This window comes from Ammospiza nelsoni, chromosome 1 (genome assembly GCF_027579445.1).
Source record: "Ammospiza nelsoni isolate bAmmNel1 chromosome 1, bAmmNel1.pri, whole genome shotgun sequence".
NCBI lineage: Eukaryota > Metazoa > Chordata > Aves > Passeriformes > Passerellidae > Ammospiza > Ammospiza nelsoni.
This window is the reverse complement of record NC_080633.1, coordinates 147686221-147703096: the sequence shown is the minus strand read 5'-3', so window position 1 is coordinate 147703096 and position 16876 is coordinate 147686221. Positions and strand designations below refer to the sequence as shown.

Here is a 16876-nt window from a genome sequence, read left to right as displayed (position 1 = left end):
CTTTGCTCTGTTCCAGAACATTTACATGACATTTGGTCTCTTCTCATAGACTCTCCCAAATGTGAACTAGCCATCCTTAAAACTTCCAAATCCCTTCCACATCCCTTCCAAAGTTCAAACTGGGCACATCCAGCAATGTCAACAAATAAAAGTGGAGGACTGAAATTAACCTTTTAATGTGTAAGGAAAGCTTTGCCCCTAAGGAATCATTAGAGACCTCTTGAGCAATCAGTCCTCTCATTCAGATTTATGTTAACTATTTCACTGAAAAAATGGACCATAAAAGAAAGATGGTAAGAGACTGCTTTGAAGTTATGGTGTTTCTATTACTTCTTGAAAACAGAGGAACAAAATAAATTCAAAAAGAGAAAATCCTTCATAAGATGTTCAGCAGAACAAAAGGAAAATTTGGGTGAGGTCCATTCTGTATCAGACTGAACTACTTCTTTAATTAGCACTTGAGAATTTTTGCCCAGCATTCATCACTATTCACCACTCCATGTGTTAATAACCTGAAAACTGCTGAAATTAAGCCCTGCATTATGATATTGTTCATGGTGGTTCTTAGAAGCCTTGTATGGAAAGACATCTGGTTTGTGGTTTATATGCGGGACTCCTGTCAGAATTAAAATTGTCAAGCTGGGTTTTTGAGATTATAGTAATCTACTTGAATAGATCCATTATCTTTTACTGATGTATTTCATAGAATCACAGAATGGTTTGGACTGGAAGGGACGTTAATGATCATTTTGTCCCATCCCCTGTCATGGACGGGGACACCTTCCATGTGTCCAGACTAGACCAGGTTGCTGAGAGTCCCATCCAACTGGCCTTGAACACTTACAGGGATGAGGCAGCCACAGCTTCTCTGGGCAGTCTGTGCCAGAGTCTCACCACCCTCACAGGAAAGAATTTTTCCCTAATATTTACAGTTATAAACCTCAAAGTTTACACTAAAAACAAGATAAATATGTGCAACATGATCCAAAAATAAAATGGGTTTGCTCTCAATAGCTTGTTCTGTTAAGAAATAAGATATTCAAATTCCAAAATATGTGTTTGCTCTGCACAATTCCTTTGAAGTAGCAATTAGGCAGGAGCAGCTGAAATATGTTTCAAGCTTTCCCTGAACTAGGTCTGACAGTATTTGCTCTTAGTCATGCAGTATTGGAAAACTTTCTCTTTCAGGAGGTTACAAACAAGGTCAACAGCCACAGAATTTTTTGAATTTTAAATTAAATTCATGCTACTTGGTTATTTTCTTTCTGAATCAGACCTCTAGTGGCTTCAGTGAATGTTTTCTTTAACTTTATTTAGTATTTAGGTGAAATATCCCTGGCCACCTGGCATTTTTCAGTGCTATAAAATACCATGCTAACTTAAATGAAAATCATAATTTTTACACATATATAATAAAAATGGACAGAACTGAACTTACACACAGAAAGCTTGTACTGAAGTGCACCTTTGTATTAAGTACATTCTACTAAGCCCAAGCATTGCTATACAGATTTCTTTCTATGTAATAACAAAAGAATTACACTTTCATAAGAACCTTCTCATTACATTTTTCCTGCTGATTTTTTGGCATCTTTCAGGTACTTATAAAAGCATTCACTTTCATATTTAAAGCCATTATTCTTGACATGGATACCAGTGTCTGTATTCCTTCAATCTATGAAATGTAACACAATGGACTTCCCTCTCTATTCACACTACATCTGTCTATGAATAGCTTTTCCTAAATGTACTCAGATATCAGAAAGTTTACTGGTGAACCCATATTCCATCTCCCACTTCAAAACCCAAAAGCCCACACCAGATCATGTCTTCATGCCATGAACAGAAGCCTTTCCATTGTTATTCATTATTCTGCTTTTCAGGATAACCCAGAAAACTCTTATCTGATTAGTCTGATCAAAAGGCAGCAAGTGTGCTGAACACTGTGCTTACAACAGAAATGTGGGGAAAAAAGAGCTGAAAATACTGAAGTCCTTTTAAACTACAGGTATTTATCACCCAACATTTGAAGTATCCACCAGGAAGGTATCAAGAGCAACTGCCTCGACTTCAGGCTTAAGAATCTTCCCCCAGAGTAACAAAAAAGCTGGAGTTACAACAAAGATAATCTGAAAAGAATATGGAGTTACTCTTTAAAATCTCAGAGCTTAATAATAAAGTCCTTTATTAAGCCAACCTATAAGTGTTTCCACTTAAAGAGAGCTTCTGCCTGCAGTGGTCTCAGTGATGGTGCCCACAGGTGCAATAAATCCAAAGAGCAGCACTGGTAGCTGTAATTGCTCCGTGTAAAGAACAGACATTATTCATTAATAGAATCAAAGGCAATGTGTAAATATGCACCATTTGAATATATTAAGTTACTATCATGGGTCAAAAAATGATAAAAGCAATCTTTGCCACAACCCCTGCCCTCCACAAAACATTATAAATCATGCTAAGCCTTGTTCATCAGTGCTGTTTAATTAAAATAGTACTCTGAACAAACTCTTGCAAGTGGAGAATAGGAAATGCTGGTTTTAAATTGGAATCTGTTGGCAGTGACAATGACAGACTACTGTTTGGAACCTCTTTAAGGAAAATGAACAATGTTTCAAAGAACAAGACCGAGAAACAGAAAGAAAGAAGAGGGTAAAAGTGGCTTTTAACAAAGGCCATTTGCAGAGCTGGGAAAAAAGATCATGAAATCAATAAGAAATCAATTTTCCAGCTGTTCCCATCTAAGGAAATCCATCCAAGGGAAAAAAATAAGGACACTACCACTACAGCTAAAATATTTTCTTTTTACACTATTTCTTTTTCTTCATCATTCTCTGAAATTAATACTTACACTAGTATACCATCCCATAACACTAGAGGAGCACATTCACATATTTATTTTAGATAAAAACTATCAAATTAAAAGAAAAAAAAAAAGTTTATGCAGAGATTAACTTGAAGGAGACAGCACAAAACAACATCAGTGCAATGAACTCCTTTTGGCAAATTAGAACTGTAAAGGGAAGGAACAGGCATTTTGTTACATGGGAATAACATCCTCCCCTCATTTAATCAACAGGGAATATGAGGCAATCAGAACAAATATGGGTTGCTACAACCATCTTAAGTCTGAGCACCAACATCAAGGACATTAACAGCAAACATGCACAGGCTGTAAGCTCTTGTTTTGGAGATTTTCATCTGTTTTCATCCAGAAGGAGCATACCCAACCAGAACAAATAAGGTTTTCATGGAATGAGAGATGCAGGAGTGGATTGTTTTTCATGCACCTCAAAAAAACCCTAAGGAGTTGCTAATGAATATAGACAGCAACATTTAAACCAAATAACTATCAGACCAAAACAAGTCTGGTTCTCTATACACAACAGCAGGGAGCAGTGCCAGAATCAGGAGGATTCATTCAATAATACCAAGTTTCAGATAAGCAGCTTAAACTAAAATACTTAGAAAGGAATTTTATGGGAACTTTATAGGTGAACATTGAGTTAGGCAAGGGGAAAAGCTTTTCAGCTTTTTCTGCAAAGCATCCCACATTTCCCATAGCCAATGTCACCCCAGTTCCTGGGAAAATGGAAACATTTTGCATTCTCTCTCCATCTCATCCTGAAAACCCCAAAGAAGATACAAGACTTGAAATTAAACAAAGCAGTTATTTGAAGGGCTTAAAATACAAAACCTTCCCCTCCCTTCCCCCTTTATTGCTTCTTGCTTGTCCTATTTACTATGAAAAAGAACATTTTATTGGAAAGAAAAAGCCAAGAAATAATGTTTTCATGTTATGAACTTGCTTTTCAAAAGTCTCACACAAATTCTCCCTGAATTTAAGAACAGTGTTAGCACTTTTAAAAAGCCAGAACTCAGCAAACAAACTGCTTAGAAAATGGCACAATACCTAAATGGAAACCACAACATTATCCACAAAGGGGAAGAGGGACAGCATGGACAAAAGATAATTTCTCTGCTTCTTAGAGATTGAATCTAATTCAAGCCCTTTCCAGGAACCCAAACAAAGAGCTTCACATTCAAACAACTAAGCAGATAAACTCACTGATTTAAAATGCTGCACATCATCAGGAAGTTATCAACATTCACAAGAACAAGGTAAATTAAAACATGGTGTAAATCTTGCAAAGTGACACTGAAATTACACTTGAACTCCATTATAGAATTTAAATTCTTTTCAAAGTCTTATGCCATCTAGACTAGCCCTTATTTTCACGAATATTTTACTACCTCAACTTCAAGAAGCCTTTATTTGTAAATAAAAAATGGGGTTTTTTTATATGGTATACAGAGATTTTTCTCTTTTTTTTCCCTACAGATCTTACCTTCTTTAACCCCAAACAGCAAGTGAATATCAATGAGAAAACTCCACTTTAAAAACAGTTCACCACTCAAAATCAGCAATGTATTAATAGCTCCAAGAAATTGATTCCACATTAATCCTAATTTTCAGTTTTTCAAAATCTAAATTAATTATGATCTCAATATGGAGACAGGGAATTCAAACTTAAGGATGGAGATTAAAACAGAATTTGCACTGGTTTTCTAAGGAAGTGAACTAAATAACAGGATATAGGGTTTTCAATGGAATGGGCTCTCCCCTGTAAACAGTAAGACTGCAATTATTCTTTTATCCAATGGACACCTACATTCGTATTTTGTTATACCGACTGGATCATGAAATTAATTTCTTAGCCATCCGGACAAATATTATTTGTGAATCAACTTTCCCTAAGGCTTACCAAATTTGTAGGATTTCCTGCCAAACCAAAAGGACAGAAAGTGCTGTGTATGCTGGGACAGTATCCTGGTGGTCAGCACATCATCTCCAGACAGACCCAAGGGAATATGAATACCTGTAACAGGAATTTGATCCACACGCCTCCCAGTACTAAAAAATACTGAGATTTTACTTATAAAAAGAGACAGAACAACACACCATCTGCTCATTATTCTGGGTGAGATTTTGTTAGACAGCAGGTTATGGTAATGTTTTGGGTCTTCCCCATTTCTCATGGGAAACAGGACAAGCACAGTCTCATAGCATTGTAATATCTGTAATACACATGTACTTCACAGTACACATTCAGTGCTAATTACAGTCTCACAACACAGACCTAGTGTGAGAACTACAATCTTGAGTCTGAGATGGGCTTTGTTCATCAGTAAAGCAATGTATTTCTGGAAATATCCACAAATGAATGCTTCAGGAACTATAAATCTTATAAAAAAATCCCTAACCTTTATGGTTTTGCAGAAAGAAGAAATAACTAAATGTAGATTTTAAAGAGTAGGTTTTGAAGTTTGTTGCTATCGGTAACTATTTTGTATCCAACTGTTCTGTACATCCTTTTGAGTGGCCTGTATCTGTATCCAAGTTAAAATACTTTTGAAATCTAATTAGAAATAACTCACAGTGTTCTTTTTAAAGTTACAATTTACTTAACATTAGAAAGGCTCCCTTGTTCTCCTATTGGTAGACATTCCATCTTGGCTCTATTTCTTAATACAGAAAGCAATGCCATTGGAGCTTTAGCTGCTAGAAATTACACGTGGTCAGTGCATCAGAAAACTCTGTCCCTGAGTTAACCCGTTTCTGAACACAAGAAAACATATATAAATTGGCCAAAACCAGAAATAAAGCTCTGCCACAAATTTTATCCAGAACACGGAGGAATATTCAGATCTCACAGTCTTCCAAAGTAGTGTTGAAGCAAGTCTTGGCGACAACATGCTGGACTGATGAGTTATTTTTTAAGTGCCAGAGCAACAGGTTTTAAATCCATGTTTAAAGTTCTTAATGCCTAAAAATATGAACTCAGATAAAACTCACTTTGCATTTAACACAATTAAGCAGCCAGAACAGGACTTGACACAGCATCATCACAAATATATTCATGCAAAGTACAGAAGTGAAAGACTGGTAGAATATTTACTAAGTATTTGCCTTTGTAAAATGAAAAAAGCATCAAATAAAAATCTAGTCTTAAAAAGCTTCAGTCCCACTGTGTGTCGCTTATTTGGAAAAAAGCCTCAGAGGTTGGAAGCTGAGAAGAAGGCAACAGCAGGACGAGGCCAAGAGCAACAAATGTGATGAGGCAGTAACTGAGACTGAGCAGTTCTGATCTAACCCATGCTTGACTCAACATTTGCTAAGGAATTGACCTTACACTCCTGCTTCTTGGAAAATTGTAGAAAAGCTTAAAATATCCAGCTAGTACTTAAATACAGTTTCTATTTCTTATCGTAATGGAATAAGCTGTCAGCTTAAAAATCCATAAAAATATTTTAGTCTATTGCACAGTATAGTTCAATGAGTAGAGGAAAAAAAAATCCCATTTAATTAAGAGAAAAATGTTCCTGAAACCATCTGTAAGTTCTTCAACAAATGTAGCATCCACCTAGTATGGTTTCCCTCATCCAGGTGCTACAAAAATAATCCTGGCCATGCTTCACACGTCACAACATGTTTTCTCCTGACCTAAGCAGCTGAGGAAAGAAAAATGAGAGTCCTGCTAGTCTTCAGAGAAAGTTTATCACAGCAACCAGAGCAGTGAGTTATAAAGCTGGCTGGCTGTAGAGGATGGAATTTTTCCTATACAGGCTGATGCTACAGCTATTAAAGAGTCAGTCTTCAGAGAAAATGATAAGGAACTGTCATTTAGTGGCTTCAAAAGCTTCATCATGGTACTAACAGTGTGGTGGGGTCTCAGGAGGAATGAGTCCTGCAGCTGAGGCTCACACATAAATGAGACTGGCAACAGTGGAGTGGGAAAACTGCTTATATTGAACTGGAAAGATGTGCCACTATTGCTGCTAGTCCAGTATGCTGTGTGACTTCTGCAGAGACAGCCAAAGCATTCAAAGGCCACCAATGCACAGACCCCAGAAAGGTGACAGAAGACAGAGGCAGCTCACTCTGAGCAGAGCTTTCTGTAATGGACAAGATTCTGGAACACTTCCCTGTGGACTCTAAACACAGGACAGCAATGTTCACAGTTTTCTTGATCTTAACTTAAAATGCATCTCAAATTAAGGACTTTTTGCGTGTGATGTTTTCCCCATGTGAAATACTTCCTCTAAATGTAACCCTTCCAATTTTTCAGAATGAAATAGGTATTCTCTTTCCCATTTTGAAGACAACTATTTATAAAAAAACAATCAAGCAGAGGAAGGAGAGATATCAGGATAAGCAAGAGGCAAAACTGAGATCATCACAGATGTAAAAAATTCACTCGTTTCAAGGACTACACAGAGTTAGCAAAGGATTGAAGGAAAAAGGATGTTGAAATTCATTGTCTGTAACAAGGTAGATTTAATAGCACTCAACAGAGGAAATGGACAAGGACTTTACATACTGAAACCCTAAATCACCTTTAAATATTCAGTTATAGGAGTGAGTGGTTCAAAGCTTCCATCCACACACAGTTTGCTTCTTCCTGGACTTGCACAGTTTCACATTTGTTTAAGGAGTACAAAGAAAAGGCTTCTAAACCTAAGGGAATCAAGAGCTTCATGAATCCTCAGGACTTTCCAATCTTCAGTAGAAAGCCTTCTTGTGGTGGGTTGACCCTTACTGGACACCAGGTGCCCACCAAAGCCTCTCTGTCACTCCCCTACTCAGGTGGACATAAAAGCCGCATGGCCCAAGGTTACTCACCAGTTACTGTCACAGGCAAAACAGACCCAGTTGGGGTAAATTAGCTCATTACCAATGAAATCCGAGTAGGATGATGAGAAATTAAAACTCAATTGAGCAACATCTTCCCCTGCACCCTTCCCTTCTTTCCCAGTGTCAACTTCACTCCAAAATTCTCTACTCGTTCCCTCGCAGCAATGCAGGGAATGGGAGCAGGGCCTGTGGTGAACTCACCCCACCTTGCCCCTGCTTGCTCCTCCTCAGGGACAGGATATCTCCCACTCTTCACCAGCTCCAGCATCAGATCCCTCCCACAGGGACAGTCCAACACAAACTTCTCCAATGTGAGCCCTGCCCCTGGGGTGCAGCTCGTCATGAACTGTTGCAGAGTAGGAACCTTGCATGGGGTGAAGTCATTTAGAAACAGACTGCTCCAGGCTGAGATGTTTTTCCTTCCTTTAAATACATTATCCCAGAGGTAGTACCACCATCGGGCTTTGGCTTGGCCATCAGCAGGACAACCTTGGAGCTGGCTGGCACTGGCTCTGCTGGGCACAGCAGCAGCTTCCAAAAGCATCTCACAGAAACCACCCCTGCAGCCCTCTGCTACCAAAACCTGGCCACAAAAACCCAATACACTTCTAAAGGTTTCTCTCTAACCTCTCTGGATATCTCAGTCTCCAAAGCTTTGATGGTGCTTAAAATAGTTTACGGTACCCCCCAGTGTTTCTGATGTTCTCATTCTACATACACTTCTCAATCAACAAGACCTTATTCTGCTCAGGTTGGCAAACTAATGCTTCAGTATTAGATATAACTAAGCAGGAATCAGTAAAGAAGGCACAGAAACACTACTAAAGACTCATACCATGCTCCCTTAACCTGTAAAAGACAGAGATAAGGCACTTAGATAATGTCCTGCAAATGGACAGGTAAAAAACACCAAGCATCAAATTTAACACTGAACATGCAACACACCAATGGCTTATGTCCCTGCTAAACGTTCTTCTAAAGAAAATATAGACCATGTAGGACTGCTTTTCCAACTACAGCTTTAAGTACTATATCTATCTAACTATAACTATCCCTGCAAAGGTATCTTTTTTGGTAGATAAGGGATCCAGTTCTAAAGAAAATTCTTTTTAGAAGTTATTTATTGCAGCACTATTTTTCTGTACAGTGCTATTTTCTAATTATTCTCCCAGAAGCGAAGCATACTTCACGACACTGAGGCAAGCAGCTGTTACTTCCACACCCCTTCTATAGACACATTCTATAAATAGCAGATCATAAAGAAATATGAAGTTACTCAAAGAGGTTTCTATTCTACCATCTCTCTATGTGTTCTAGAATGTATGTCCTGGAAATAGGTGTACAATGAGGATTGATTCCTTGGAAGTCACTGTGAGAGAACCACTTATTTGCAGTACCCACTCTGACTAGTCAAGTATAGCCAGGGGGAATTTAGGCATGTTGGTATTCTTTCTCAAAATTAATGAACTACATTAATTCTGAATTTTTCAATTATATGCATAAATGTTCATATTAACAACACTGAATTTCTTCCCTTATAGAGCTACAAGTGTTATATAGAAAACTGGTTTTCTGCCAAAAGGGAGAAAACCAGGTATTTGATTTAGATGGTTTTGGTGGGGATCTTTGGAAGAAGAGAGGTGAAGATAGGTGAAAGAATGGTTTAGACAAAAGCAAAAAAAATCTAAATAGCAAATTTTCAGGAAAACAGAATCTCTTTTTGTTAGTCTAAACAATGAAGTCCAGAAACACTTGGCTGTAAAGAGGGCACACTAAAACCTTTAGTATTAAAAGCACTGTCCTTGAAGGTATTATTTTCCTAAAAGACTAAATTCATTTTTATCACTATAGTTTTGACTTAATGATCTTTTTTCTCTATCTTACTGCTCTGTAAGTTCAGTTTTCCTTAACAATTCATAACTGCATCATTTTGTCATATACAACATAAAAAGTATTTTGATATGATTCTAATGTTTAATACAATAAAATCAAGATGAATATGTATGGCTTATTGAGGTGCATTGTTAAAATTTTAGGATTAGTTCTGAAGCTTTCATAAAAATATTTTACATGTCTGACCATTAAACTACTATATGACCACAAAGATAGGCTTAGGAAGGAAGATTAGAATATTATTCTGTTTTAGTTGAGAATTAGAAGTCTACAACAATCGTGATTTTTCAAATTTTTTGGAAAGCAGAAACCTAATATTAAACATTTAAGAGGCACATAACTATTTTGCCAAATGTACTGCAAATGTCTTTATGATGGTGTATACATATAACCCAATTTATTTTTTTTAAATTAAGCAGTTCAAGCCTGAAATGATAAAGAGAGATGACCACATTTGTCAGAGATGTTGGGTCAGCACTTAGGTGCTAATTGTACAGAGTTCTGAAGGGATCTGCCCTCTCCAGAAGGACCCATGCCCCACGCTCAGCACACCCACAGCTCCACTTACGTATTCCCCGTAGGTCTCCTGCGCCGGGGGCGGCGGCAGGGGCCGGTACCCTGCCGGGGGAGGAACTCCTCGTGCTCTGGGCGCCAGAAGTCCCCGGCTCCGACTGACGGGTCCTCTGCTGGGAGGGACTCCCCGGGGAGCTGGTGCCCCTCTGGGCACTCCTGCTGGTGGTGGAGGCACTCCCCCACGGCCCCTGCAAACACACGGACCACTGACCATTAGACACCATACCCAGGGCCTCCCTTCCAACACCTCCCTCCCCCACATCCTGGCAGTTCTGCTTTGCTACAACCAGAAAAAGTCTAGAAGAGATTTAGAGTTTGTCCTTTCTCTGTAGGCTTAAATCCGATTGCGCGTGTTATGCAAAAAATGCTGGAAGATACAAACGAGACAAGGGATTCAGTGATGAACCTTGCACTGACTTGAGTCATTCTCACACACTCAGGCACACCCAAAACAACCTGCTGGAATCGGTCAACCTCACTGGAATTTGATTTCTAGTATGTGAAATCACAAGCACAGAGTAACAGCTTTGTTTGAAGATGTAGGCAATATCATACTCAAACCCTGCACAGAGGAATCTGTGCCGCTCCCTTCTGATCCCATGAAAGCTTCTCCCTTCTAGTTCCATGAAAGCTTCTGTATCACAACCCAAAAATCACACTGGTTGTGAGACACTGAGTGCATCACAAAAAGTACATTTTCTTCTGCATCTGAAGAAATTTCCATCTGTTTCAGGAAACAACCAAATGTAATAAAATGTGCAGGGTGATTATAGGATAGAACCTGATGTCCTATACGTATTTAAGAACTCTAAATAACAGTAAATTTGGTCTAAAAATTCTGAAAGCATGATAGGCACTAACTTGCATTCCATTACTTTGGACACTTAACATGAATGAAAAATATGAGACTTCAGTTGAACCAGTTTTCAAAAAACATTTGATCCATTTAGAAGTGGCTTTTCTTCCTACCTCCCTCTAGTCAAGGCAGAGATTTAGAGGTACAATCTGTGAGAAATTTTCATCAATTACCCTTTTAAACAAGAAATCTAAAACATTGCTAATGGACATACCCTTTTTAAGGAAATAATTTCAACCCATGAGCTATAATGGAGTCTGAATGACTGCTGTTGGAAATAGAATTGTTCCAAAGAAGACCCTTATCATACACTCTAACAGATTCATAGAAGGAAACAAGGCATAAGCTCTACCCTATCTTTCTACCTACCAAGCCATTATCTAATCAATCTCAAGCCCATTAATTGAGTAAAAATGTCCTTATTTCAGTAGAACAGTATGACAAAGATCCAGATTTGGTCTTATGATTTCCTATCCCATTTTATACAAATCATATAATTTCACATCAATTAAGAATCACAAAACCAGAAAATCATTTTACCACAAATAAGTAGCATTTCAAAAACTGCATCACTGAATGAGGAATGCAAAAAAATGTAAAAATACAACCAGGGTAGATTTTATTAATTTTATTACTGATCAAAACACAGTCACAAAGTATTTTAAACAAGCCTAGAAAGTAAATGATTTAAAACTGTCCTTATTACTTGGTTTCAGCTATTCTGTAGAATGCCCCCTCAGAATAGGTTACCAGCTGCTTATTTGACTTCATTGTAGCGGGGGCAAGGGTGAGCAGTGAAGTTTCCAGACACAGCCTGCTAAAGTAATATACAGAAATAGCAAATGTGATACTTTCCAGGAGAAGCCAGAGAAAGGGAAATGAACCTAGCGGCAGAGAATATAGTCACTAACAAGTCAAAAAAAAAAGACAAAACTCTCATTAAAAAGATTGAAGAATGATTAGGCATAATCATGACAGCATCCTTCAGGCAGGGTGCAAGTGAAAGCAGGAAATGAAATAGGCTGAAAAATATGGAAAAACATTTAAGGGAAGAAAAAAGGTACAGTTTTTCAAGCCACCATAGATTTATTCTTGAGAAGTAATTAGAAAACCAGATCCACATGATGAGGTCTTTTCTGCATTTCAAAAAACAGGTAATAGGATTGGAGTGGTGATGGGTAGGAAATAATATTTCTCTTGCATTATGAGATCATTTATGATCTTTTCATAACTCTGTTCCTTCCTCCTACAGGACCTCTTACTCTGAGATGTATGGCTCTCATGTTACTGCACCAGGATGGAGGAGGCTGGAAAAGCACCAAGACAGAAAACCCAGTGGCAGGAGAGCTCAATGAGCACCACACGAATTTGAGTTGTATCAGGTCATGACGCTAAGAGGAAATTTTTAGAAACTGTAAATTGTTATTTCTTTTAACTTGTATAAAAGTTTGTAAATTTTAAATCCTTTAATTTAAGAATTATTATTTTTAAAGAAGTTATAGGGGAACTAAAGAAGCTTGACAGACATTTACAATGAACAGACTCAAAATATAGAGGAACCACTTGAACAGGAACCTTTGCACACCTTTGCAAAAACAACAGATCTGTTCAGGTATTGCTTAATTTGAAAAGGGCAGCTATACAACTTATGTTTAAAAATGCTTAAAAGATTAAAATGTGCATATATGATATTGGGAGACAGCAATTCTGTGGGAAGTAAGAGCAAATAAACAACAACTATCAAAAAAGAAAACACTTGAGAAAGGGCAATAGGAGCTCAGTAAAGCTAGAACAGTTTTAAAAGAGGTATCACTTGCAAGGCTGAACCCAACTCTTAACCTCAAAGGAAGAATCCTAACAAAACAATATACTGAGAAAAGCAGGTCCAAGATAACTGAAGTCCTTCAATTGTCCCAGAATCAGGAAACCTCTCAGAGCAAGCCTCAATCACCAGAGCAGATCAATTCACATATATGAATGTCTACATGCACGTGGACATTAAGGTTTTGCTACACAATCAAGAATAACTGAAGAAGTTCCTCATGTAGAGCTGTTCTTACAGTAATCCACTGGATAATGCTGCCAATGGTTTATGGACAAATTACAGAACAAAAGGAACAAATAAAAATACGTGCACTATTTTTCAATAAACTGCAACAGAGGTTCAAATGCCTACTCCAATTTGTAAGTGAATCCCAACCTGAATGTTTTAGAAAATAAAATTGCTAAAAAAATCGAAGTTACAGGAGGGGACACTTGGGAGTTCATAACTACACACATATAAACTTATATATCCTACCATTACACAAACCAATAGGTTCTGCACTATAACTGCCTACAGAACATCAAAAACAAAGATTGGTCCAGAGGTCAGGAAACTAAAAAAAAAAAACAATTTTAGAAAACATAAGAGTACACACAAAACTTCACTACTCAACTGTGTGTATTCACAGACTTGTTTCCTAAATGAGCTTATTTCCTAATTAAAAAACCCAAACATAAAATAACTGGAAGTGCATCAGGAACTGTGTCAAAGATGATAAGCAGTCTAGAACACTTCTCATATCAGGAACAATTAAGTAGATTAAGACACCTCATACCACCAATGACGACTGAGGCTTATCTGATGGGTCCAACAGAAGCATCAGAGGAATGGAGAAGGCTGAGGGGTGCCCTCAGCACAATCTACACCTTCCTCAAGGGGAGCAGTGGAACAGGAGGTGCTGAGCTCCTCCAGACACCCAGGACTGAACAAAACTGAATGAAGCTGATTTTGAAATTTCCTTCTTTCCTGGACTTTTCATCTCCTAATCAACTACTTTTTAAGGGTATCCATCTGCTTCCAAAGCCTCTGAAGAAACTGCACAGAGGGTCTGTTCTCCACTCTTTCCCCTCTACGCTATCTCATCTACAAATAAAAGAATCTTTGTGCAACTGCTAATAATTAGAACAATTATGTTACATATTTTATCCCAGCTTTGTTTTATCACATCCAGAGATACCTTACCATCAAATCAAACTTCTCATGGCTCCTAGACCACTTCCACTGTTTGCTTCTTTGCCCAAGGACATCTTTCTGCAAGCCAAATTTCAGCTGCCACCAATTCCCCTCGTCCTTGCTACCAGACTGCTGATTAGTTTTATTTCCTTTATAAAACCTTTGTAACAAGTTACACATTATCAAAGCTGGTTTGCCAGCCCATTGTCAGCCTTGACTACCAGCTCACTTTCTAAAACATAAGAAAGGTATTTTTTTGTCCTTATTTTCTCTCCTCTCTACCATGGTGTCACCTCTGTCCCTGTAAGAAATCTTTTGAGTGTCCTCAATAAGAACCCCTTTTGAGTAAGAATCCATAAAAACTTCTTACAGTGCTGAGTCCATATATCCAGGCTGATTTGTTGCCTGCACAAATAAGCACTGAAACTCCACAGATCTGTCTCCAAATTTTTTGAGAACTCTGATTGTGCAAATACTTTGGAACAGGGTTATGGTGTCTTATTTCCAGGAAAGGTGAAATTAAAAGGTTCTTGCCAATAACCCCTCAGAGTCTGATACTGCAGTAAACAAGTACTGGAGTATCACAGGGGACTCTAGTATTTGAATTTCTTTTTGCTGTTTTTGAGAAAAACTTTAAGTACCTATTAACTGCAATTTCTATCAAACACACACTAGTATTTAATTATTGGCAGTAAACACATTCAGCAATTCCTGCTGCCTAGCCAGGTGCTGTTATTGTCACTTCCAAAAAGGCATTAGCAACAAAATGCTCACCACCTATGCACTTGAGTCCATTGTGCCCTGCCCTCAAAGAAACATTTTATTGCCAGATTATTACTGCTTCAAGACAATTTGAAATATTTGTTTCATCTTTATAATCACTTTGGGTTTGACTTTCCTGAATTTATTAATCTGGCACTGGTGGATCCAGTGAAGAGGTTAACCCTTCTCCATTAAACACACAAGTAATTTAGATTGTTAAATTCTGAATAATTTTACTCCCAAATTTGGGAGTAGGCTCTGTACTAAAAAAAGGCTTCTATATCTGGGTACCATGGACCAGACTAACTAAAGCAAATCCCAGTCACTCATTTAATAGCTTGTATTTCATGACAAAATGGGAGGAATAATCTAATCTAATTCACCTACCACATCATCCCTTGAAGATACTGTTATGAAAGCTGCTTTTGTTGGAATCTAACTCTCCTCTCATGACATTATTTCACTATTTACACTTGCAATTCAGTGTATGAAAAAAAAGTGAAGCATAATTTCTATAAAACCATAAACACACTAGAGAAGGGGAGAAAAAACCTCAAACAAAAGTGTCAGAAGGTGCTAAAGTGATTTGTAAACACTGTGGAGCAATGATAGATGATGGTTGATGTCTAAAAATGTGCAAATGCAAAGTCTACCTTACTGTGTCCACTTACAGCATTACTAAAGTATTGAATTTTGTGATTAACATCTCGTTGCATGAATCCTGAACTTATTGCGTAAGCAAAAGCATTTCCAAGAAAATCTAACACCAAAATCTAGTGCCACTTAGAACTATGCTACACAATGTTAGACTCAAAACATTTGTGAATGCTCAGAAGGAATTTAAGAGTACTGATCTAATCATTGATTCCCACTGAAAAAGTATTTTACCAACTTATACACTTCCTCTTTGGCCTTTATTAGCAATAATATTTGACATTTCTACTTTCTAGTAGTCCCACAGTGTTTCTAGGATTTATTTCCAGCAAACTAACTTACTGCCCTTGCCCACAGCAGCAGGCACAGCATCTCACTTATACTCATCTCCAGCTGCCCTCAGCAACAGCCACTTCCATAATTTCATATAGCACTTTCTCTGCTCTAGAATCACACTGATTTTTATTTCCAGTTTAGCCCATCACTGGATGGTTGAGTTAGTAAAATTATTCTGATCATGAAACCTCAACTAGAGTCAGTTTACAGCTTTCCTTCACTTTTAGTGAAACAAAAAATTGGAATAGTTAATGGTATGAAGATCCTTTCTGCTCTGTCCCCCCAGAAACATTAAATGGAAGAATAAGTTTAAAATAAAAATACTCACAAAATTTAGGACAGTTCTCAAAAATTACATTAATCAATGAGGAAACACTTGAAATTCCTTAACTGTATCATTCATAGTTCTACATATCTGCAGGGATTTACACTGTTCAATAAATAGATCTAAAAAATTTTATTACCAGATGTTGATATATTATCTTCATTTGAGCACAGACAGCTACATTCAGTGTTCCTCAAACAGTAAATATATTTGTTTTATATTAGACATCTGAAAAATAACAGACCTGTTATTTTGGTGCTGACATTTTAAAATACTAAAACACTGATATCCGGACACAACTCAGAACTCAAGATTCCTGACTTTTCATCCTTCTTGAAGAAAAAAACAAGAACAACAAAAAAGACCCACCATTGAGTTAACACTCTTGCACAAGTTTTATTTCATATTTATATTTCAAAACAGCAATACATATGTTCATGTTTCAATTTTATGGAAAATGGGAGACCACAAAACTAAAACAAAACATGATGAACATTAATAATATCTGCCTTTGGCCTAGATCCTGAGCTGGCTTTGTCAAATATTTATTTTGTACTACAGAATCTTTTGCACTTCACTATCTACATGTTCTCAAGAAAAAAAGCGATTCTTCAAAAGAAGAAACCAATTCATTCCAGACATGGCAGGAAAGCAGCTGGAAGTTGTGAACACACTGCAGCAGTGATCCACATCAGCTCATCTTACTTCTAATATATGAGATAGCAAGTTCTAACTAAAATCTTCTGCAGAAGTTTTATTTTCCTCCAGACAGTGACAGTCATTCAA

At 37.5% G+C, this 16876-nt stretch overlaps 1 protein-coding gene across 2 annotated transcripts in view; it reads right to left on the bottom strand.

Moving 5' to 3' along the window:
* The window catches only part of KHDRBS3 (KH RNA binding domain containing, signal transduction associated 3), a 90800-nt gene that overhangs the window by 24926 nt on the left and 48998 nt on the right, over positions 1-16876 (bottom strand). For both annotated transcript variants that reach the window (XM_059488600.1, XM_059488610.1), the window contains exon 6: positions 10155-10347. In XM_059488600.1, coding sequence (XP_059344583.1) covers positions 10155-10347 — 193 coding nt within the window. The remainder of the gene's footprint in view (positions 1-10154; positions 10348-16876) is intronic.